This window comes from Anopheles moucheti, chromosome 2, assembly GCF_943734755.1.
Source record: "Anopheles moucheti chromosome 2, idAnoMoucSN_F20_07, whole genome shotgun sequence".
In the NCBI taxonomy this organism is placed as follows: domain Eukaryota; kingdom Metazoa; phylum Arthropoda; class Insecta; order Diptera; family Culicidae; genus Anopheles; species Anopheles moucheti.
In genome coordinates, this window is record NC_069140.1 from 889,572 (window position 1) to 915,532 (window position 25,961).

The 25,961-nt window shown below is 43.1% G+C and overlaps 2 protein-coding genes across 4 annotated transcripts in view; both read left to right on the plus strand.

Annotated features, from left to right (window-relative positions):
* LOC128309916 (uncharacterized) lies at nucleotides 1-22,591 on the plus strand. Of its 2 annotated transcripts, none has more exons than XM_053046418.1 (2): nucleotides 1-2,231; nucleotides 22,376-22,591. In XM_053046418.1, exons 1-2 carry the CDS (start codon nucleotides 156-158, stop codon nucleotides 22,388-22,390), a joined length of 2,091 nt encoding a protein of 696 aa, XP_052902378.1. In that variant the 5' UTR covers nucleotides 1-155; the 3' UTR covers nucleotides 22,391-22,591. The 2 variants fall into 2 exon arrangements, with proteins under 2 accessions (XP_052902378.1, XP_052902379.1); XM_053046419.1 differs by lacking the exon at nucleotides 22,376-22,591 and adding an exon at nucleotides 5,989-6,012.
* LOC128309917 (inositol-trisphosphate 3-kinase B-like) overlaps nucleotides 7,449-25,961 on the plus strand; it is a 27,958-nt gene continuing 9,445 nt past the window's right edge. The window contains exon 1 of one of the 2 annotated variants that reach the window (XM_053046423.1): nucleotides 7,449-7,466. In XM_053046423.1, coding sequence (XP_052902383.1) covers nucleotides 7,458-7,466 — 9 coding nt within the window. In that variant the 5' untranslated portion in view covers nucleotides 7,449-7,457. Of the gene's footprint in view, nucleotides 7,467-22,650; nucleotides 22,964-25,961 lie in introns of those variants that run through there. The other variant, XM_053046422.1, reaches the window with a different exon arrangement.

The following is a 25,961-nucleotide window of genomic DNA, read 5'->3' on the forward strand; positions in this document are numbered from 1 at the left end:
ACCGCTGTTTGTATCCTTCAAAACCCGAGTGACTAAAGTTCAGCGAAATCGGGCTTACCACAAGGTGACAAGTGGTTCGATGATACGACAAGGATGAGTCCATCGTTCGTCATCAGCCAGATAAGCGCTCGAAGGCAGCACACCCGCAATCCCTAATGCCGGCAATGGCCAACAGGTTCCCGCCACCATCGCAATCGTCCCCTTCAGCTTTGCCGAACGAACCTTCGCAGTCAACATTGTCGTTGCGCACAATCTCACCATCACCGTCATCGTTATCCGGTGCGGGAGTGGCACCACAAGCAGAAATCTCAAGGCCTCAACCGGTAGCGGTTACAAACCGTGCGGGTACGGTGGTTTGCGGCCTAATTGGAAAGTTTGAATGCACCAGGTCCGACACTGCTGACGTCAAAGTGACAGCAAACAGTTGTCGAGCGAGCGATAACGCGCTTATCACTTCTGGGGGCTGTCCCATCGGTCGGAGATTGAGCCCGTCGTGGGGTGCGGACGAAGCCGAGGAGGCTGTCGGGTTCCGGGAGATTGTGACCGGTAACCGTAACGAATGTTCTGATAAGACAACCACTACCACCACAATGGGCGTCGGTGGGACGGGCGGTCGGCTAGGGAAATGTTCCGGAGAAATGGTGAACTCAGAAATGGACGCCTGTGTACATAGAGCCCGGGAGCGCCAACGAAAAACGGTCGTCTACAGTCGGCTTTGTTTGGACGATGCGTTGCTGGACGATATTGGACTGTTGGAATCGGAGGCATACAAGACAAATGCTTCCACAGGGCAACATGCGGCAAATGATGCCGCTGGGTCCGAGCGACGGGAAGCAGGTTGGTCGACGGGACAGGCGGAAGTGATCCGTTTTCCGTGCGTAGAACGACTGATCGAACTGTACGCAAACATCATCCGTCAGAAGGAGGCTGAAGTGCAAAGATTTATGAGCAGTATTGTAAGGAACGGCGATAAAAGACGATTAGATAAGGCCTTGTCGACGTCGGCGGACGGACGGCGGAGACGTGCTACGGAGGACGGGTCGCACGGGAGCAAATTACAGCAAGGTGACATACGCAAGGAACCCTCGCTACCTGCGTCAGTATCGCTGGAATCGTTGTCACGGACGAAGACGATACAGACTACGGATTTGGTGGGTGACCGCATGCGCACCAGTTCGGTACAGTCCATTGACGAGGTGGTACGCGCAGGTCGCACGAAAGAAAGCTCCAGCCCGGCCCAATCGGATGAAGGTTGGCGTAGCAGCACTCAGCCCAGCTCGTACGGTTCTAGCGACGAAGAGGAACGACCAGTGCAGGTGGAAGAAGAACCACGCGCAGAAAACATGAAGAATCGCGACAAGGTAACACGTTCGTCCAGCTCGGATTCCGCCCTCGGTCTGGACGATGATCTCAGCCAGCAGGAACAGCAACAGATGATCGCTACCGTGGGCAAGGTACGGCGACTTACACTCGGTGTCTCCGATATTCCACTCCGTTCGGCTCTGCTGCCAGTGCCGGAACCTTCCACACTGCCCAGCTTAACGACGGTTACTTCCGAGCACTGTCCTACGGTAGTTCGCAGCAAGATGATTCTAGAGGCACAACTCATCGAATTACCCCTGGTAGACGGTAACGGTGGAACGTCGGATCCATCGGGCCAACAGCAGCTCGGTTGTCCACCGAGCAACTCCGTCTCGCGTCGCGAATCCGCCCAAAGCTACATCAGTGATCTAGGCGAGGGTGTGCGCTATGTCCGAACACCGTCAGTAGTCGTTTCGGATTATTCGGACGACACCATGTGTGGCATTACGTTGGAGGAAATCGAGTACTTCCGACGGCACAGGTTACGCCGTGGATCAGCCGACTGCGAGTCGGACATCAGTGCGGCTTCATCGTGCAGCAATCTGAACTACTGTGGTTCGTCCATCAGTGCGTTGGATGGATGCGAGTACCAGTGTGGACTGAGAACACCGGAGCGTAAGGTGTCCGATTGCTCCACCTGTTCCACGGTCAGCTGTGAGGAGGATGAGGGCTACTCGGTGGTTCGTTCCAAACTTGCCAGCCTAAGCCTTCCATCGGACCCGGTCCCAGAGGAGACGGAAAGTTCCCCAAAGTCAGGTGAACCACCGGTTATCAGTTCACCGCACGTCAATCGGTTAGACAATGCTGGGCCAGCGACTGAGGACACTTCCACCGAGACGGGAGACGTTCGTGTGTGCAGCAAAAAGAAGGTTAGTCACGAATCGGAGCATTCTGGATAAAGCAGGCTTGGTGGGATGAAGCGTTACCGTAGTATTAAGTTGTTAAGCGATTGCCCATGTATAGGAATTCTTGCAACGTCTGATAAGTCGCATTGATAGATAGATAAGTGTGTCTGTATATTTTGTACGAAGTCAACCGTCACTGATTAATAAACTCATAACTAATCGTCATACGCGTAAGTAAGCTGCTTGAAGTCCAGTCCAGTCCTTCCCCGAGATTCATTTTGGGTGCAGAATCACTGCACGTTTTGCCAGCTGGAGGAAATCCGCAATCCTCCAAAAACATACCAAAACCGTGTATACAACACGAAAGGAGCGAAAGACACGCCTAATGATTATGCGCTGAATTGTTTTTATTTCCAGCCCCCGACCCTGGTGCGGGGCTGTGTGGTGTTTTTTTGTATTGTTTCATGTTTCCGAAGCTACCTAATCAGTAAATCGGCCGTCATTGACGTCACGACGGGGTGTAAACAGTGCTGACCGTACCGAGATCGGTGTGGGCTGGATCGATCAGTGTCTCTTGAAGGGAAGGGTTGGAATATTTGTGTCAATTAAACGCGCCGTTTGGGGAAGTAGTCGCCGGCTCTATGGGGTAGTATAATAGATGCAGAAATGGGAACACCGGCCACATGACACGTACAGCAAAGCATACTGTTTGAAAACAATGCAAACGATCCAGAACAGTTATACGTTTGCTACAGTTTGTGCTAGTCTTAAAACCATAAATAAAGCTACATCATTAAATCCTTATGTCCAAAGTCCCCTATGCGAGACAATGAGGAGTTGAGCATATTTTTCCACCCTTTGCATAGACATTAAACAGGTATGTAAGTACTTCGCGAAGCTCTGTATTTGAGCTAACAGTCGTTAAATATTTTTCGCTGTCAGCTCTTTAATATCCTACTTGAACCTGTAAGCGTATATACACTCAATGGTAGTTTACACAGTGTTATACAAAGAACCTCTTGAAGGCACGTCCCTTCCAGAACGTCTTAATAGCTTCACCGATTTGGCGGTAATGGCCGCATTGAGGTATTCATGAAAGAAATCATGTTGTGTGTCAAAATATTTGGACATGTGGTCCAGAGTGGCAAGGTACCCACAGTCAGCAGCAAGTGAACAAGTTGTCCTAGCCGTTCAAATACAGCTGCCAACGTGTTCTATCAATTTCTGCTTTATGTGTTTGTTCTTCGACGTTGTTTGAAACCACCTCGTGCCTGTTTGTTCAAGACGGTAATGGTCAATGCATTACATTGCTAATTGTTGCAATGAAAGTGAGAAGCCTAACATGGGGGTTGAGCTTTAGTTTGCGCTGCGAACTACCACGATGGTGGTTCGCGTACCAACGATTTACTTCTTCGGACGCACAACCACTAACCTCTCAGACCTGCTCGCACCTCTCGGGTCCGCTGGTCGCTTGGAATGACGTCAATGGTGGGTACTCTGGTTCATGCTGCGCAGCAATCGGAGCTGCACAGCAGTTTCGAATTTGGCCCATCAAGTGGCATTTGATTGGGGCTGTATAACTGGATCGGCGAGGGTAACGGGCGGCTGTGGTTCGGAGAGGGTTCCTTATGGCTTTTATCGCAGCGTAACAACTTAATGACCGATGAAAAAAAAGCTGCGAGAGTGGCGGTGTTGATGGGACGGCACTGTAATATGGGCCCGGCTGCCACTTCAACTAGGCTCTAGAACTTAACGCCATCAGCCGGTGGTATTAATATTGCGGTAAGTTATGGGTATGTGACACCGTGGCATCCGTACAGAATGCATCTAGCGAGTTTACCGAATTGCAGAGCAGCTAGCTACTGGTGGAAGCTACTGATAAAATAATTTGTTCATCATCATGCGAGTTCTGTCACAGGGATGAGTTTGCATTTTAACACTTCTGACATTATGAGTACGGTTAGATATTTGCATATCGTATTGGTTTACCTCAAAAACCAACAACTCTTACACCGAAGGACTCTAAAGCAAACCTCGAAAACATGGCAAAGCATAGAGCGGAGTGTAGGTTAGCAAATAGGTTGTTATCGCTGTTAAAAATAGAGACAGTTGTCACAATTCCGTGTAGATTTTCTTATGTGGTAACCGTGGGATACCTACATTGTTCCATTGCGATAAACTCCCAGTTTTAACGGAGAGGTTCTTTTATTGCAGGGGGGGGGGCATTACATATCCAATTATACTCATAGCCAAAACTGACAGCTCTTTGCACAATGTTTTGATTTTTTGCTCCCATTTACCATCGAGCGTTATCAGTTGAGACGGTCCATGTTTCTATCAGCAGTTATGCTGTTATCGGCTGCAAGTTTTTGTTAATTTGTTTGTTTGCGTTAAGATTAAAGCGTATTTAGTGTTGTCAAATTTTGTACACACAGTGCAGCTCAGCGATAAGTAAGGAGAATAATAAGAAATGCCTTGAATTAGCGTATTTTCGGATTTAATTACATTTTGAAGTGAAAAGATAAAACAGACTAACTTGGGACAAATTTTTTGTAGTATCTTAGATAATCAAATTTTAAAGAATAAAGAACAATAAAACTGTTTTTTTAATTTTAAACCTAAATGCTCCATAACATTAGGATATGGAGAATATTTATGAGCTTAATATCGGTCGGTATCGATAGGATATATGCTGAAATAAGCCTCGCTAGATGGGTGGGGAATGGAATTAAACTAAGATGCAAACCTCCAAAACCCCCTCCAAAATGGAGGACAGAAGGACAAATGGATAGGAGAAAGCCGATGGGCAATGACGCAAAATAACCTGAACCGGTGACGGATGGAGAAAGACTACAAAATTAGATTGAACTAAAAGAAAAATTATTTCATCACCTATGTATTGAATCAATACATTGAATTGAATGTTGCTTAAACTCTGTTAGAAACCTGTATCTTATGATAATCAGGATCAAGATTTAAATACCAATATTGAAAAGGTAAAATTTAATTAAAAATAGTTATATTTAATTTAATTTATGTTATTATTTTTCACACTACATCAATAGTCTATAAAACTCTTCTTTCTCCATCAATGTTGTGTGGCAACAATTTGGTGAAAATTTCGAAAACGGTTTGAATTTAATAGATTTCAAATGTATTACAATTAATTGTAATATGTACTATAAAGCGATTTGATTTTGTGAAATTAAATTACACGAAAATTTCATATAGTGCGCTCTTTTTTTGTTCATTGCTGTACCTTTGGTAAAAGCTTGCTTGGAATAGATTGCATACCTTCAGGGGTTAAAAGCTCAATCATCGATTCTTGTTTGATATTTACTTTTGTTACACGTTTTTGACAAGTTTTTGATATAGTTTGATAAGTGATGATAATTTTTCGGAAAATTATCAAATGTTGAAAAGATTTCGACACATTTTTCAAATTAAATAGAGAAACTAAAGAACACGAGCTCGTTTTTTCCAGTGGTTCATTTTATTAGCTTAGTAGAATTATGTTAAATAATTAAATATATTATTAATTGTTAAAGGCTAATGAATTAGCAATACGGCCTGGCCGTCTCTGAATAAATAAAAAAAGGCTAATGAATTATGTAACATGTGTATTAATACTGAATAGAAGACTAAATTTCACATACATCTGATTTAAACGGATTTTAGTCTTCCTATCGTATTCCTATTAAAACTGTTTTAATAAAAATCACATATTGATAATTCATTGTAACTATTAAAAATTAAAAAATCTTTTCTTTCTCTGTTTCAGGTTAGTATGAATGATACGGACTGAATTGGCAGAATTGGGACATAACCCTCGATACATCGAGGGTTCGTAGTTTGAACTACGCTTTGTGTTCGTTGAAGTCTTTTGTTCCTGACGGAAAGCTGAATCATGAGCGATTGGCATGAACCATTTATTCATTATTCAAGTGAACCGTAAGTAAATGAAACTACGTCGCTGTTGCTGCTGCTCCAATAGGATGGCCATTCCAAAACCCAGACATGCGCTGAAGTCCGTTTCAAAGGTTAAAAGCGATTGGGGGAAAATAGGGATTACTTGCCTTCTGTTAATACGACGACAGATTCGGGCTATACATAATGCGCATATTTCATCGAGAGTTAAAAAATGCGTAAAAGAGTTGAAAGATCCACAAAGCGATACTAGATCTGAAGGTAGTTGAACCTATTCGCTCATAAAAACAAACAAAAATGATTGAATCTAAAGCGGATACTCCGGTCGAAAGAGCAAACATAACGTTGGTTGTGTTCCGAGCAGAACTATGACGAGAAAATGATAAATGAATCTCGTCCAACTTGGATTGGCTCTGAGTGTGCGCGGTTTAGGACAAATACTTGAGTTTTCTACTTTTCCTATTGTGCTTATCTTTCTATCCGGTGTCATTCATTTATCTGAGTTAAACCTGGGTGATACAACCAAAATGAAAGCCTATGTTGCATGTAAGAGGAATTAAAAAGGAAAAGGATCAGAGTTGTCAGACGAAAGCTCCATACGACAGTGTTTGTACGACATGAGTATCACGGGTAAAGTAATACTGCTAGTCGATTAATCTCTTGCTAATGGAACTTCCATAAGTGACTGTGGACATTAATGAGATTGATTAATCAAATTAGGCTGGCCAAATTACACGTTCGCTGTTTGTCCCCTGCAGCTGTGTAGAAGTGATGATTTTGCACTTTAGGCGTCATTTGTGGAGCAAATGGCAATTTTTTAAGGTCCGTTAGTTCGTCAAGTTTGCATAACTTAGTGTACCGGAGTCAGTGGATCTTACCAGTGTGATTGTTTTAGGGAGTCCACCGACAGATATTACGTTATTGAGCAAATATCGTTCATTATCACTTCTTTTTTGACAACAATGACGAAACAATGTTAATCTCGAGACAAAACAAATCTCTGGACGTGCCAAACATCTCGCATTTTCAGATCTTACAGACGAACGAGAACGAGAGAAGCATAAAGAGAGCTTTCAAGTATCGTGAGCGCTTAAGATCGTGCCTCTATCTAAGAGAGTAGTAGATACAGAGTAACTGTGCCTGTGTACAAGAGCTGAGAGTAAGCTGCTCAAATGGTTCGTGAAAATTCATTTCAAACCGTCCCGGGATGCTGTGGACAAAGTTGGTGGCCCCGGACAAAAACAGTCGCGAATACATCGACCGTGCGTCCAGTCGTGTTGTGGTGCGCGAAACTTGTGCGTCGTGTGATGATGTCTTTTGTGAATGTTTACGGTAATTAGTTATCTCGATCTCGGGGTTTACATTCCCAAACGGAAAAAGTGACAAGAACGGTGTGTTTTTAGTGTGCGATCAACCCAGCAAGTGGTCTTCGAGTGCGATGCGTCATATTGTTGTTCACGTACGGTGTATTTCTGTCAGCTGGGTCGCATAAATGCGATTAAAAACATGGTTCCCGCTCGCCAAATCAACGTTGCTGCAGCTGCCCTGACGTAACGATGGACAAATTGAAATAGATTTAGTGATTAGACGACAACCGCATGTGCACCGACCGATCGCTTTGTGGGGGCTTTCTCCGGGCTCAACCGGGTCCTCGATCGCAGATTGTGCTCGTACCCTGGGTACAGCAATCCAAGGGTCCACCATCGCGTCGATAGCAATCATCAGAGAGGGCAGGTGAAGGAAGGGTGTGTGTGTGAAAGAGGGAGCGAGAGAGAAAGAGTAAAAGAGCGCGAATGGGAAACCCGGCAACCCGTAACGCACTCCCTAGTCCGCCGTTTGTACTGTTGCCCTCGCATACGTTAGCGTCTTTATTTCGAACCTGTCGATCGTGTGTGATCGTAATAATCAATTTACATTTATGAAATATATCAACCAGTTTTTGCCTTTGATTGATTTCGATCCCAGGTGCGCGTCCCCCAACTGACGCACTTCCACGTACTGGCGCGAATGCATTCTCCTGGTGCGTGCAGGACTGTAGTGGTGGTCGAGCTGGCCGATGTGGTTGCGCGTTTGACGCTTCGGCAAAGTGCCAACGGAGAGAAAGAATGCGATATCCACAACCCAGCCACGAAGGCATGGTGGTCGACCCATGGTGGATCGACGGCTAACAATTCCTAAAACGTATCGAACGTATCGAATGCTACAAATTGTTGACATGCCAGATGCGGTGCATTAGTGGTGTACAAAGAGGAAAAAAAATCGAGCGAACGGTGCAGTTTATTTGTACAACACTCCTTCCTTTCACGGTGATGTACAGTTTTTTGTTAAACAAATGATTCGTGCGCTTGCGATGCTGGCGGATGGATGGTTTTATACGCAGTCGTGGGAACTGGCACATAATCAAGTGTTTACCACTCACACGTCATGTTGTTGACATGCTGTTCAACTTCAGAACTCTGCTAGCCGCTAGAGCATCAGAAAAGAGAGCTTTTCTACATACTTAAGATGTGTACTCACACTGCTTTATTTACCTAAAATATTCATAAACTTGCAGTGTGCTATGGTAATGTTACTGTCCTCAGAACATGCAATCCAAGGCAACAAAAAGAGATGACATAGTGTATGACGCTTTTTGAGTGTATTATAATATTGTCAAGCCTACTTAACCTGGGTTCAGTCTTTTTATGATAGAGCGCAACGTTACCATAACAAAGATGGAACGAACAACCGCGTGTTTGCGTCAATACACCGATGGATAATAGGAAATCTGTTTAGTGATTGACTTAGCATGATAATGAATTATGCTATACAACGCTGAGTTGAAAACAACTTAATGTTTCAAACTTAATGTTTCAAAAGCGCTTAAACTAATATCACTTACTCAAAACCACTTCAGAAAGATTCAAGGATTTTAAAGAAAACACTGAAGATCCGTGTTTACTTCATTCACAAAGATCCACGATACGCCTCAGTCAATGAGTCAATGTTAACCTTTTAAAATTTGAACTGCTTGTCTTCGTAGAAGGACAAAAGGGCTCCAAAAGTATCGTTAAGCATGTGTAACGTTGTCGATGTCGAACGTTTCGTGATAATGTCGTGCCGCAAAAAAAATGGAGATAAATACACACACACACACACCCTACTCAACATGTCTTGTTTCCTACTCCGGGCGGAATAATTTTAACGTCTTTCAGCTTTCAATCAATGGTTACATCTGTTGTTGAAGTTTGTTGGCTGGGTAAAGATCGTTTGCATACCGGATCGGATCTAACTGGATGTGACGTAGGTGCGTGGTCGACCCGTCGAAAGCAGTACGCCAGCTACTGCTTCAATACTGTTTGACACCGTAACGCGGCGTGGCGCTCTGGCTTCGCCATGGTGAACCCAGCATGAGTCTTTCGCAGGTTACGACACATGCAGCTTGTGACGTTGCATACGTAGAAAACGCACTGGAGGGCCACCTTTTGTGGTTGAAACTATTGTTGAGAAGGCCCAGAAGGGTAGTACGGTGAGGCTGGAAGCAGTGTAATGGCGCGTGATCAGTGCTACTCATAAATCCTGAGCATAACGAAGCATGGCCGAAGCCGAAGTTCATCGACGAAGAGTGCCGTTTGCGGTCGTGAGATGTCGATACAACCAAGGGCGTCCTGTGGATCACGACGAATTGGGAGATTGTACGCACGATGTGTATCGAATACCGCAGCAGCTAGTTCCCATCTCCGCCCGTTGCCACGTAGCGAACCCCCGGCGGAAGAGTTGAAGCGTAGAGAAACAAAACTATAATGTAATAGCTCCAAACCGTTCACTCACGAAACTATGATATGGGTTTTTGGTTGAATGATGCACGGAGCTGGGAGATGAAGGGTGCCGATCATTACACCTCTCGAGCCCTTAATGTGCTGGGTTACTGGCACAGGCTAGCACGCTAGGAGTTTCGGACCCGTTCGATACACTCGTCGAATCCGAAAGTCTGAGAGCATGATTGATTGTGGGCAATTTGAACCCGACGGAATTCGGTGGATGCAAATGAAGGTGCGCAGGTTAAATGTGAAGCATTTCGTCACACTAGACGTGCTAGGGTGTTGCAAATTAATAGAAGATTCGAATTTGGCAAGTGTCATGGATCAACGCCATAGAACCTTTAATAGTAGACATTTTAAAAGGGTGAAGCCCAAGAAACACACTCTTCACAATCACCTCAAATCCCACGAAATCCCACGTGCTTGCTGCACGTCTGCCATTGAATGGAGACACATGTCAAAGGACACCGAAATGACGGGGCACTGAAATTTTAGACACCATTTGCTGGCGGTTCGCTGACACACTAATTCCTCGCGCAAGGTAGATGCCCGCAGCAGATGCCCGCTAATGGATGGACATTGATTTAGGCTTAATTTCTGGAATGCCCATATCTGGACAATCATTGGCCTGGTCGTGGGATTCAGTGCCAATCCCTTTACCGTGTGATCAAGATGCCTGGTGTGCGAGTGGAATAGGGCTGTTTGCAAGAGAGCGAGCGTGCGGTCGGAACCCAGATGACTAGTTGACTACTAGGTAGAGACGGCGTAGATGTTCGCCTTCAAATCCGACGGTCTGTAATTTGGCGAATAATTGCTCACACCTTAAAACCCTGATAAACACTCCCCATCGCTAGGAGCCATCATCAGATCGATGGTGACCCCTCTGAAACGGAGAACAGCGCTCTAAACCGCAAGGAGCCGAAATGGGTTTTTTGGCACTTTGGACGGCATCAATTAAATTGGACAACCATTCCGAACCATCCGAACCGTTCCCGACCGGGGCGTTTGTTTACTGTCCTAGCGCCTCTCGCCGAATCCGAGCATCGTTTGTCACGTGCGTTAAACGATAAATTTGCGATTAAAACCGCCAAAGAGACGTACACGACGGCGTGTATGTGCCTTTTATTCACACTATAAATGTGGGCACGCTACGATTTAAAAAGCGTTCGGACCTACTAATTACCATTTTGGTCACCATTCGTGAGCTGGCCCTCCAGCGCAACTGGGAGGTTTGCAAGAGTCTGGTCGACACTGGTTCCACAGCTCAATCTTCCTGTTGTATTTTTTGTGTTTTCTAGTTCCAAAACCGAACCATGTCACCATCGACCCGGAGTCCTTTTCGCACCAATTTTGGCCTCAACTCCAGCAAAGCAAAGGTGGCTTCAACTCGTCCGAACGAGGAGCTTGCGCCACGGTTGTTTTGTGCACTTATTTCATCCTAATTTGGTCATCATGATGAGGTAGAGATAGGGGTTTTTTTGTGCCGTGGTCGTTGTTTTGGGAAGCCTCGAGAATTGGGCAACGGCATACATTAGCTTCCTTTTTTGCTATTGTGTGTCTCGCTACTTGCTACACGCTTCCTTCGAGATTGCGGTTTGAAGTCATTAGAATTGAAGTGCATTATTTTTCAAATAAATGTATGCCCCGATTTGTACTTTTATTGTGCTGCCCTACGAAATCTGTTCGCAACCCCGCAAGCTATTGCATACATTTGCTTTTATGCTTTTATTGGTTAATTAGGAAGTTTACCAAATTTATGAGCAAAGCAAAGCACTCGTAAAGTCTGTGTACGCTCACCACGTCCTATCGACGTTTCGCGAAGTCGCGCCAAAGTTCACGACAGTACAGAAAAACAAACGCAAAACAACTTCATCTCCACCGTACATCGTGCCTACCAAGGGGAGCAACTGCACACGACAGTTTAGCAACAGAATTCATCCATCTTCGTGGAGCAAAAGGGTGCAAGTACGGGCAACAGAACTGTTTGCGATACTATCGCTCTGCTGGAGTCCGTCAGTTAAACTGAGGCTTACCGGTATCCTCCACATGCTGCACCACGGCAAGTTTTTCCAAATTGAGCGAAAAATGTTGTTTATGTTTTACTCTTCCATCCCGTCTGTCGATTTAAATTTTATACCGGTCATTACACTGAGCTACTCGTGCCGGTAAAATGTCCTTTTGGCTTTGAACCAGTAAGTCAGGATGGGTTTTTTTCGCTTTGCTGTTTTGCTGTGTCGAACACACAGAAAAATGCAGAAGTCGTGGAAATAATATAAAATATGGGAATTGATTTGACGAACGTTTTCATTCGCGAAATGTCAATCTTTTGGGAAGATTTTTTTGTTGCACCGCATTTCTGTGATTCATGTTGTGTGCCCGACGGTCAGGATGGTTGCTTTATGTGTGTAAAGCATCGATCAACGTTATTCTCCCATCCCGATCTTGGTCCAACATTTGGAACTGTAACAGTTTTATACGGGGACGATAAACGATCTGAAATTAATTCATTTACGGCATATCATTGGACGGAATGTTTATTGATTTATATGCGATCAATTGAACGTGAACGTGGGGGAGACAGAGCCGTTTAGGGCCCGGTTTTGTTGTGAGTGGTGGTTCCGTTTCGGGCGAACGTATTCAATTAAGCCGTTTGAGACAGTTGATGTTTCCTCGATCGTATTTTATGGTATTTACATGCAAAGTGATCTACCGCCACAGGGCTATACGACGGGATTTTTTTTTCGCAGGCAATTGCTTTTGTGAAGCATCAGTAAATAAGGGTTATTACACTGTTGTCAGTCTGTACAATGTATTGTTATCATTATTATTATTATTATTATCATGGTGGAAATTACTCTTGTTTGCATACATTGTACGCGGGGAATTATGCACGATTGACAGCATTATTATGATTATGACTGTTGTTTTGCTACGCTTATTCTGTACACATTTACCTAGTTCTGGTAATGCTGATGTCTTCTTGTCGGTATTTATGTTGTGGTATATAATAAATCCAGTTAAAAGTACACTGTCGAACTAATTGCAACGGGGAAAAAACATGACCGTAGTGTCGAAAGACTTTTGAAAGTTTCGCTGTCAGGTTGACTTGTGCTGCTCGATCGCATTGTGCTTTTTTCAACGCTGCATCCCGGGGATAACCCAACATCTCAGCTCAGTTTGCAATGCTACGCACAACGCACTATCGATCGGTCAGTTCTGTGCAGTACAGGATTGAGAACAGCACAGGCAGAACGGTACCGGTATCGTGTTCGCCGTGTCGCAGCCCCATCGCTGAACAGCGTTGATTAATGGCTTTTTGATGAATTTGACATTTTGCAGGCTGTCAACAGTGATTTTCTCCCGGTTTGCTGGCGATCACTTGACGGCTCCATTCACTTTCTGAGCGCGCTTGATACGGGGCAAAGCAGCTCCATTTTTGTTGGTTCTGTTGAGGCTGAAGTTCCGGCGTGTACAGAGTAGGTCAGCAACAGGACGTCGTCGGCTACATCGTGTCCAGCGCTTAACACATTCCGAACGGACCGACACCAACTTCGCTGTTGTCGCCGATGTTACCATAAGTGGGCCGCAGGGACGTGATCCTGTTTCCTGTGCGATTGCTATACGCGTTTAGTAACGTCCACATCCCGACGGCTTCACTGTCTTTGTTCAGCCGTTAAGTGTCTGCTGTATATTAATGAACACGGCGAATGCCGAAATGCTGTACGAAAATTGTAGTGTATGCGTTCCAGGTTCGTGGGGCTGAGGGCATGATTGATGGGTCGACTTAATTTTGATGCGTTCTTAGCGAATTCGTGCGACCGCATCGGTCACATTTGGGTTTGGGTTTATAATTTATTTGTAATATTTTTGACTTGAAGCTATAGCCGAAATTATTCTAAAGCCGCCAAACGGCACTCACTCACGAAACTGTCTGACGAACCCACGAGGCGATAATTCATGATATGGCGGCATGATATGTGGTGAGCACGAGCTGTGAGGGGTCTTCTTTATTTTACGACCGGTCACCGACCCATTTTTGGGCCCTTCACCATATCGATAGCGAACTGATCTGGCCTATCAAATTTCGCCGGATGCATAATGAAGGTCGTAAATTATGATGGGAATGCACAAAATGTTCATAATTTTGATATATATTCCGAGGGTTCTTTCGTGAATATGTGAGTGCTGAACATAACGTCTCGAGGACTTGGAGACCTCATGCGCGGGAAAAGGTAGCATCCGTGTCGTCTCGTTTAGTTATTATGCAGTTTTTAGGAATAAATTTGTCATAAAATCGAGAAGAGATGTTTTGCCTCGCAGTTTTTGTTTTTTACAGTACAGCATCATGCGATGAAGCATATACAATTGCTGAAGTTGGGGGGCAGTGCATGGAATTAATTTATTTCCGTCAATTGTGATGCGAGGTACGAATAAAGACATTCACAATTTAAAACCGAAAAATAAACAAATATTTGCTTTTAGAGTATACAATTTAATTTTTATTCGTTTTGTAATAGGTCCATTGGGCATTTAGTGTAATAAAAATTAAAATTTTTAAACGAATGTCTGATTGAAGATTACATCAGACTGCTTCCTCAGTAATTGTAGCTGAATCAGATTTAACAGTATGTGCGCGATAAACAAAGCCGTTACCATACCGAAACACCCCTTTTAAACACGGTCTGGTCCGGAAAGGCCACCGGGCAGTGAGCGAACTACGTGAAATGGATTACATCTGATAGTGAGTTTGTCATAAGTGAGCGTAATTTTGGTTCACCGATTCTACCGTTTGCCGTGGTCAGCTGAACCAGTACCGTAACCTTCGAGCCCTTTTACACCCCTTCCTTTATGTTGCCGAGCCGGACGGGAGGTTGGCCATGTCCTTGGTCCCTTTAAGGCACAGTGCACCTTATGCTTACGGAGCGTCGGCTCGAGCTTTCAGCAAACAGGACGGGAGCGCGATCTTCAACACCCCGGATTGGTTCGCTTTTGGGGGGAGCAACTTTCATCGGCGCAGAACGATGGTCCGATCGTCGCGTGAGCGCGCGAGGTCGTAAATTACATCAGTCAATTAAGTTTAAATAAACGAGTTAATTTAAAATACGACCGTACGAACTGATCCGCGGACGATACACTCCGGCGATCGGATCGGATCGGAGTCCTGCATCCCGCAGGGTGCATCCGTGCTGTGAGTTCGAACAAATTACGGGCAAATCGTTGTTTGCAATGCAATATTTATTGCATTCACTCAGGCTGGAATGTCGTGGTAGTCTGTGGGACGGTTTTATCAGCAAGCAAAACGGGGCGGGAAAGATGGTGGCGATGATTTCCGTTCCAGATTTTTATACGAGCGTCATGGATGATTGTGTTGAATTATACTGCCCAATTAGTGACGAGCGGGTCGCGCCTACTGTCAATATTGAAGTGCAAGTGTTTGTTATGTTATATTATGGTGAAAAACGATATAATTTGATACGTTAAATTGTAGATTCGTTGGCCAATCCAAACGAGTTTTGGTCCATGAACTGTAATTTATTGGTCCAAATGCCTAAACTCGAGTCCTTGGAATTTCAAATGCCTACACATGCTAAGTTGTGTATGTCCAAGCAGGCATTCCTGAAGAACACTCAACTTCGCATTAAACATAAGTTTAATAAAACCTTACATAATCAGGTCTTATCCAACAGAATGAAGTTGTTTATTAAGAACATGAACTCGGTTTTGTTCGAGAAACTTCTCATAGAATGTAGGAATATGAAGTTAAATATTATGGTAATATGTTTTTTAGTAATCTGAGATGGTTCCGAATAGGAAGGAATACGGTTTAGTTGCTGTAACTTGAAGGGTACTCATCTTCTTCAACCTGAACACACATCAGTTGGTGTTGCAACTCATTGCTCAATCACAGTCTGTACGCTGTAATCGATTAAATGATGAATTATTCAGCGTGGTTATAATGAAGTGCAGGTGATTGCAGAAATACCCTCCATCACTCTGACCGTGTGTCGCGCATAGCATTAAGCACCACAAACAGATACACTTATCCAAAGCACTCCGTGCAGCAAAATGTCATCTGCTGCTAGTGCGGATAAGGGCTACTTCGCGAAAAGACTGCATTGCCTCAATCCACTCCAGTCGGATGCTTGCATCTATGGGGCTCGAGTTGTGGCTGTGGTACCAGACCATCTCATGCCCCTTTTGCTCGGATAATCGGATGGATGAATCAGCTGTTAAGTGATAAATTAATTCAAAGACTGCAGCAAACGACCAAAATGGTTCGCGGAATTGCGTTCGCGGTTACGGGGATTGGCGCAGATCGATTATGCTGTCACCCATGCTGTTGCCCACGGAGAGATTGACGCCACACCTCGGAGGAATCCGACCCGACCCGGGTGCTCCGTAACGCGGGATGAGGCTCTAGTACGAGCGCATATATTGTAGACGGATACGTTTGCAAGCCTGAATTCACCGCGTATCATGTTATTAATTTCTCTCTCTCACTCTCGCTGGCACTCGTTCAACCACCCCCGGAGGATCGGTACAGACGGCCGTTACCGATCGTTGGGAGCGTGGAACGTTACCCAACTATACAGCCTCGATCAGGCTGTCACGATCGCAAGCATCTGGATGAAAGTGGCATTCGACGGTATTTTTCGCTTGCTGATTTGCTTCAAAGAATGGGCTAAAAGTACGAACCGTAACTTGTTTTCTTTTTCGATCATCGTCGAGAAATTCATTGAATGGCATCTGAAGCGTTCGATTCAAATGGTACATACACGAAATGCCGTCGAACGCTGGCCGGAGGAAGCGAGATATAGCGAACTTCTTAAGGCTCCACTCGACAGCAGTGCAATACGCATCGGAAGGGACAACGGTTACAACCAACAAACCAGCCAAATCGGTAGGGGTTAGTATGGCGTGTGAAACAACGATTGATGATGGCCAATGATGAAATCTGCGGTATGTCCAATGGCTTGAGTCAATGATCCTTTGGCTCATGTCAACGATGCAACTTAGGGGTTGGTTAAGCGATGAATAATCGTGCCTTGTGTTGAACAATTTCGTTCGATAGGTCAACGTATTGTTGAGCACGGGTTTTTTGCTGCAGTGGTTATTTATTTTTCCATTTGAATGGGATAAGAATATAACAATTGGAAGTTAAATTTTGAAAAGGGTGTGGTAAATGTTACCAGATGCTATGTGAAATATGGACAGAGATTTGAAATTTCTTACGTTGGTTGGGTACATAGATATAGCAATATTCTATCCTTTAAAATATGCCGTTTAATACACCGAGAAGATTTCCAGCACAAGTGAAGTTGCTCAGTAAAAGCTAGTGCACTCTCGCGCATCTCGCTGTTAATGGAATTAGTGAGTTACTGACAACATCTTTATAAATTAATTCATTTATGGGATGGGCAGTGAAAATAAAAATGGTTATGGATCACTTTTGTGCACCTCGCGGGCATACTGTGCTACTGATACCTCTTCATTACACCTTGCTTATTAACATCCTCGGGGATAGGCTCTGGCGCGATGGCGGCCCGTGCACACTGGGTAATTATAAATAATTATTATCATTTGCCTGATAATAAAACACCGATGGTAGAAAGATATCGCAACCTATCATCTTTCTAGGATTTATGAATATTGTATGATTAATCAGTGGCTTGCGCGTTTGCAGTGATGTATCCTCATGGCGTCTCTATCTCACCTCTCGGAGCACCGGGGCACGCGCAGAAGGCTTGGAGTTTTGAAAGTTAAACCTTGTTAGCGTTGATCATAGATTGTGCTATCGCGATAAGATAAAACGACAACATGACAAGCCTTGTTGCATCGTTACACATCCTTTGGCAAGCTCTCTTAAACAGGGTAGGTACAACCGGACCGAGGAGCAGCAGAAAATGATGAGCAGAGTTAAGAAATGTCTACAATTTAGTAAAAGTCTCGTGTTATGTTGTCAAATTTTGGTATTCTACCATATGGTAGTGCTGAACAGTGAATAGAATCTGCATTTTTACTATTATTAGCACTAAACTAGTAGTTCAACCTTCGATTCACACAGCACTCGGAAACATATGTTTGACGATGTTGTTACGCGTTGTAGAGCCTTGTACTACAATGGCTTCCTGCGATAGGTATTCATCGCTCATGTTCCAATCAGCAAGCAACAGATACTACACGAGAAATACATTTGCTCATCATGTTAATGTTGTCTTTACGAACGAAATACAGAACCAATGATCGGTTACTGATCGAGCGGAAAGAGACAACATGAAAAATAGAAAAAATATGATAGCAAAGTCTGTTGTTTACACCGCAGGGGTTTAGCCGCTGGAGAGCGTAAACATGTAGATTATGACTGGTAGCTACTAGCTGCTTTATGAGAGCAGGCACGCTGGCTTTTATGATGCCAGCGAGCTCCAAGATGGATGCTACATGTTTCGCCAATAGTGTGTGTTAAAATTTTACCAATGGTTGTAAGACAGACGTGGACTGCTTATCAACCGTTTTACACGGTAATTCAAACGATCGCACATAAATCATTTACCTATCGTGGTTTGCCTTGTATGCCGATACTTTACTGTAGTGTTGGGGTACATGAGTGTTTCAACTTGATATCAATTCAAAAAAGTACAATCCAGAACATAACTTATAAGCCACATGTTTTTCGATAATAAAAGAAAAAGAAAAGATCAAGTGACAAATTTGGTCTACGTCCTGGAATAGCAACATTTAATAAATTTAATTTAATAAATTCGCTTTAGACACTTCAAATTTAATTTTGTTCAATCCACATTTAACTAAATTACTACATTGAAACAATAGTTTTATCTATTGCTGCAACTTTGTTTAATCTCATAAAACAAACAAGTAACCTTACAGTTATGCTACGATCTGAATTCACAACGTTGAAAAGTAAAAATTATAACACAAGCTGTCAATGGAGCTTAAACAGAATTCGTTGTTATTAATTATTTAACAACAGATACCCCTGTAACAACTACTTAAATTGCTTCACGCATTAAAAATGCCTCGTACAAATTATAATATTAAGATAAAAGAATCTTCTTATAAAGTTGATCAACTGTTGGAAGGAAACCCCAAAAGGAACAAAAATCCTGCTAAAATACAAAATCAAAAGTAAAACCACCCCTTTCAAGTTGTCGTGTTCTATCAAGTAGCACTTAATTCAGCTTACTACAAGCCATAAAGTGTGGAACTTTATCGTTATGCGTTATGCCTTTTCAGGTCCCTATCTCAAGGAAGCCTCCTTTTCTTTGCTATCTGACGCCTTCAATTTGCCTCCGAAACGGTTAATGTGTTTATCACTCTCGGTCCATTGTAAACGCTGGCACCTTTTTCCTTTCCCCTGTGCGGCGAATGTTTTCAACAATACAAACTCTTCCTGGCGAAACATCATCTCAGTCTCACACGCAACTCGGGCTTGTAGCAGCGGATTGAGTGTTTGTTTATCGTGCACTCGATTGTTGACCCGGGGAGGTTTACAAACGGGATTTGTGGACCCGGTCTCTGCTACCGTTACGCACGGATCCTTTGGTTAATCATTAATTAAAAATGTATCGGCTAGACGTCGATTGTATGACGGGCAGGTTCAAAGAGATAGGGGTTTGGCTGTGTTTTTCTTTTATAGCATTGGCACGCACGGATTCAACCCTCTCGTGTCGGCGCGGCTTTCTATCATTTAGCTGGGTGGAATCATTATTTGGAATCACCCGAGCTCTGCGCACAGTTTTGAACGTGAGATTAGACCATCGCAGCCAGCAGCCGTCAATCGATGACAGTCGGCAAACATGGCACAGCCGTAAGAAGTCGATCAATTTATGCAAATATGACAAGCCACTTCCAACGCGTGAGCAGCGAAAAGCTCTTAAGTGTCGCCGGGACGAGATTGCTCGGCAGCCGGCAAACGGAAGCGGTCATTTTGTTTGCGATAATTTTTCACACCATCTGTCACGGCTTGGGCTGGGCGATGTAACGGCGGTGTTCCCTTCGGACACTTGTCACCGTGTTGCGTCCCGGGAAAACCACTTCCCGGGCTAGGGCAAAGAAACGAGTCCGGCTTTGTGTCTCGTGTAGTACACTTGATGCGTCACTGATGTCAAAAGCAGATAGATTTACGATCTCACACTTCTGGCCGGGTTGGTCCACTTGGTCTGGTCTGAAATGCCTTGACTTCTCTGGAAGCTTTTCTTGACCGGTCACTCGGATCATCTGATTCGTATCTGGTTCGTAAAACGTTTTTGCTAATTTTCTGTCATGTTGTCAATCGGTTGGAAAACGGACTCGGACTGCTGTCGATGGGTTTTGTGGTTATGTCGATCGGCATCAGTTGCTACCGGTTTTATTTGGATCTGCAATCGTTTGCCGATCACAACCTTTAATATAATGGACTATATGTTATTTCTGGAGAAGCTTGAGCTGTTAGCTTGGCTAGGTTCAGTGCGATGACACGCATAAGCTTTTGGTTTACACATATGAAATTAATGATATATCAGTATTCGTCCAAATATTAGCTGTATCACACAGACAATAGTAAATTGATGGGTAGATTGTTAAACAAAAAATCCGAACCAAGAAGCATTAGTTTCGCATTAATCTATGAACCGTTAGCGTTCGGCGCCAACCCTCTAATGCCGCCATTTATGTTTGATGTTTATGATTAAAACCATCTCAGAAACAGAAATCAAATCTGTTAAACCTTGCGCTGAATAATATTAGCCCCCGAACGTTGCCTCGGGGCGAATGAATTTGCTTTTAATATGTTTGCGCATGCTAATACGTCGTCGAGAAGGTACCAAAAAACAGGGCTCCTGACCAAATAATGGAATCGCCTCTGGCTGAATGGGTGCTGCATAATGGAGTTGGTTGATTGTTCATTAAAACATTCCTGTAGGGCGAGGAATGGAAAAAAATTTAACACTTTTGCTTGCTGTAATTTGCATTTTAGTTGAGAGTTCAAGGGTTTTATGCGGCTCGTTTGAGAGTTATTTTCTGATGTGGCATGTCAGTATTATGAAAGGAAGGAAATATGGTTGCAACAACTTTATTATGTTTCATGTTTTATGTACCCAACAAAAATAAAACAAATGGCCAAACCAATTTGAGGAACACTTAAGAATGTTAGTGTGTGTAAAATGTAAAACACAAAACAGCACAGTTGGAATTCCAATGGCATTACCTTTTTTTAATACACCACAAAATGATCACAAAGTCTTTACAAACAACACTACCCATTGCGGTTCATGTTTCGTTTGGGCTAACAGGGAGACCGAAGCCAGGGGAAAGCAAAATAATAATATCACTTCCAATTTGCACATTTTTGTCGCTTGCCGGAACGAATGCGTGGTGTGGTGTTGACACGAGGGTATTGCTCTTTGTTTATTTCCGTGTCGATGTCATAAAAAGTATGACACGAAAAATGGGTGCAGTTCCAGAAGGTGGCGATGGTGGAAAGATATTTTAATCGATCATCGTATGATTGTGATGTAGCTAAGGAATCAAAAAGAAATGAAAATTTTGGATTGATCAGATTGTGCGGTGACTACGTGTTTGAACTTACGTATTTTTGTGACAGTTTAGTGAATGCTCATTTCTATAAGTTTTTATTACATAAATTCTTCCGGGTATCAAAATATGTGTGATATAATTAATATAAACTTTCAATTTATCTTAATTCTAACTCGAATATCTGTATGATATAAAGCAATACAACTGGTGACTGAACTTTGAGAACTGTCATAAAACAGAATAGAATATAAAACCATAATTTATCAGTTGCTTAACTGAGAACATTACAAAGTTAAACCCTATTGAGAATGTATATCTTATAAGCATAAGCCACACCTGAGGTGTATGCAGTCATCCTTACGTGCTTTAAAAATGGGGCTACAAATCGTTTCATTTAATGGACCTGCTGACAAACATCGTCTCACCGATGCGCTAAGATTACGTGCTGCTTAACGATGACATGAACATGTGAATAAAAATTCGCCATTGGAAAGCAAGAAAGAAATAATGAAGCAAGCGTACGAGAGTAGTATGAACTCATCAGTGATCATCGTACCAGACAGGATAAATCTGACCAAGTTTCGTCGAGCATTTTGTCCCGTGGGGTAATCTCATGTTCAAGAAGTTATTTTCAATCTCCACCATCAAAAGTAAACCGCCCTTTATGGCCCCGGTGCGCATGCGTTTGGTCGGTGCAATGCGAAGTCGCAGCGTCAACGGCAGTCTTAAATATATTTGCGTTGCACATTGTTACCCGTAGTTGCCGTTATTCCTCAATTCGTTGCCGTTTCGTGTATCAGCATCTTTGTCAGTAATCGGATGGGGCCACCCTTAGCGATTGTTGTGCATATCAGGAGACAGCCCAGTTCCCGGCCGTGTTAATGCCTTTCGCTTCCAATCTTTCTCTAGGATACGTGCAATTAGGTGTGATCATCGATTAACCCTTGTGTGTAGCTGATAGAGCCGGGAACGTTAATTACACAACGACGGTTAACGATTACAATTTAATTAATTGCCTGTGTGATGTGTGGTTCGTGGAGTTACTTTTTAACGTGCACGCACTGGCAATTCACTTCCGGCGAGTCGTAACGCTGGTGTGGAGAAATTCGCACTGTGCAGAAGTTAAAGCATTGCAAAATACACAGTGCCGTGAGTTTCATACAGGAAAAAAAACGCATAAAGTGCCTTGAGTTTTGTAAAGTGTCTGAAAACAAACAGATAACCATCGCCAAAATGTCACTGTTCACATCGAGCAACAGTCGGCCTCGGTCACTGATGGAGGCACTGCTGGCGAAAAAGATTGAGGCGGCATCTCAACAAACGGGCCCGGGTGGTTCACGGCTCATCCGAACAGATTCGATGGACTCGAGCAGCAGCATCGGTTCGCTGGGGTCGCTTATTCTCGGTGACGATGTGTGTCGCTGTGATGATTGTTTGCTCGGCATTGTAGATCTTTACACCATCGGGCCAAAGGAAACAGCCAGTGGTATTAAAAAGGTAGGCAAAATATGTTAAAAATGTAGTGAACTGAGCATAAATATTTTCACTTTGTAATGTACAATATGTGCGAATGATACTTACGAAACAACGCTGGCAGTGCGTTTAATAACTAAATTGATTCTAGAAGCTTGTTATCATCATATTATATGACTAGGGGGATTAGAATTAAACGGAAAATTAAATTATCTTCGCTATAAGATGGTTCATGTATGCTGATGTGGAAACATATCTGAGTCCTAAAGAGTACGGTTTCCTGTCAATACCATTCTTAAAACTAATAAATTTGCCTTAAAAACTCCTTTTCGTTTGAATCGAGAAGGAATACCAATTGGGAACTTGAAACGTTAACAAATAATGGATTTATATATTGTATGTTTATCTATTGTAGTATGAATAGTAGAACTGCAAGTTTGTGTTTTTACCTTAGGTCATTGTTAAATGGAAAATTTTGGGTTTAATTGCAGACTGATGTTAGTGAAACAAGCTCATAACATTTACTATTATGAAGATATAATCCCCCTAAATTCGCAGAAATTTTAAATAAAATTAAATTAAATTTAAAGAAACTTACGAATCGAACAAATACGGTCACTTGAATATCTGTAGTAAGCTTTTTGACGTCACCACTTGCGTAGCTCCACTTGCTCCATCTGGTAGAAGCTTAGACTAAGCTTCCGAGAGCTTACTCACCACTTCTACACGAAAGGGTGAAAGCTTAGTTATTGCATGTGAACACCCATCTGGCAGAGGGAACTCACGACGCTCAAAAAATCATTTGACTAGAGCATCGACGTTCGTGAGACTAGTCGAAGTTAGTCGCATGATTTTTCCGAAAAAAACCGAAGCAACCCGAACGTTTGACCTCGCGCGATCCGATGGTCGATCCGATCGCGATCCGAATATTGCTCGAATGATTTAGATCCCGAACCATTGGGATCCGAAAATTGCTCGCATGATTGAGATCCCGATCGTTCGACGCTCGCCACTGCTGCACACTATTGTACGCGCACGTTTAACCGCACCAATACGGTTCAATTTCGGTTTCGCTTTTACCGTTTCTTTCGCAGCGTTCTTTAGCGGAAGGGGGGGGGGGGGGGTCCAGCTCTTCCATTGCGTGGCGATATTTCATACAGAAAAAGCCATTCATTTTCGGCATTTTCGGCATATTCGGATCCATTTTGATCACTAATCACTACAATAATAATATCACTATAATATAAATTAAAACCCCGGACATGCACATATCTCACTTTTTAAACCTATATTTCACCAAACTGTTAGGAACACTTGAACGTACCGGCATGCGAATCGTGTTGTAAGTGTCGTTCTTCTAGTCTGAATCTATCGCGTTAAAATCGTTCCCGCACTTATACCACAAACCAATCCTTCGTTTCCGATGCAACACACAACTTCTTCTTTCATTTTTTAGCTCTTTGCTTAAAATGACAGGATCGTGTGGAACAAAAGGAAAAAAATGTTCGAGAATGTGCTCGGATCGTTCGGACCTGCTAATTTTGCACTAACACATATATAGAAGTGCTCACCGCGGCTCCCGAGCGGCCGAAAGCGCTCAATTAGAGCGAGAGGAAACGATGAAAAAACGAGAGGTCAATATGAAAAAGTCGGTTTTTGCCAGATGGGCATGCAAAACATGCAAACATGTTTTGATTAGGGTTGTTTCCGAAAATGATCCTTGTTCATTATGCTTCAACTTGTCAACTCGATTCAAATAAAAAACATATTTCAAGTCGACTGTTTTTTTATTTATATACAGTGTAAAGTGTTAAGATAATATAAAATTCATGACTGGGGATACAATAAATCCTTTTGGATGGAAGAATGATCGGATGTAGGACAGGGCTACAAAATAACGAGTAAAATTAAATACAGCATTTTTCTGAACAGTTGTACATCGCTTATGTGGCAAATTGTTAGCCAACTAACACTGCATGTTGTAGTTAACTGCACTGCACATTTCATAATGGGATTAGGGATGAGTGGTGAAATAAGCGAAGTAAAATCGCTATGCATATTAAAAATGCTAATTGTTTATAATATTAATGTAAAATATTCAATGCTTATTATATGTGCGTTTGAGACGGTGTTGCCGCAAAAAGCTCATTTCGTTGCAACATCCAGCAAGCTTTCGTTGAGCGACGCACACAGCTGAAATAGGGTGAACATATAAGTAACAGCGCATAGTGGAGCATAAAAAAACATGCATCGATATTTTTAACTGTATGTAATTATGATAAAACCAACCGCGTAGTACAAGATATAAAAAGTAAAAAACAAAACAGTTTTAGATTTTAAATCAATTTGTTTTCTTCAGTTAAAGAATAATTTAAAATGACTACGGCCAAGTTACTTGAAATATGATTTGTGTTTCAATAAAATAATTAGAATAAGCATGCTCGAGCAGAAAATTTATATTATGAAAATACAAATAGTTCTCCTCTGAAGCAGTTAAAAGTCATTAGATAAAACTTTTCAATTTTATTATTTTAAGAGATTAAGCATCAAATAATAAAATTATCTGCAGCTTGCTAGCAATTTTACTATATTTTTCGTTCAATAAATATAAATTGGTACCACTCGCATGTGTCTACATATCTCCAGCATGCGTTACGTGCTATTGTTTGGAAGGAATTGGGCACATACGGTGTAATACGAACACACTTACACCCCACAGCAGCCGCGGGGTCGGTGAGCGTGAAACAGCTTCTGGACACAAACACAGCCGTCGACAGATCTGCTCCGTATTGCTGATAATATGAAACCGTGCGAAGCAAACGCGGCGATCAGCGTCACCATCGCGATCGTTCGCCTTCACCACGTTCGCGCCTCCCAGCTTTCCGACGACGGCCGCGTACGAAACCCGCCTGCGCAAAACTCGCGCGGTGCTTGGCCGCAGTCAGTGCTATTGTTGATACTTCAGTCTAATTCCGACCACCGATCGCACCGAGTGTGCGTCGCACGTTATCGCGGTAGACTT

Bases quoted from the DNA above. Each gene is read 5' to 3' on its own strand.
- LOC128309916 (XM_053046419.1), top strand. From the start codon at position 156: ATGCCGGCAATGGCCAACAGGTTCCCGCCACCATCGCAATCGTCCCCT. The intron at 2,232-5,988 runs GTTAGTCACGAA...TCTCTGTTTCAG, and splicing joins GTGTGTGCAGCAAAAAGAAG to GTTAGTATGAATGATACGGA.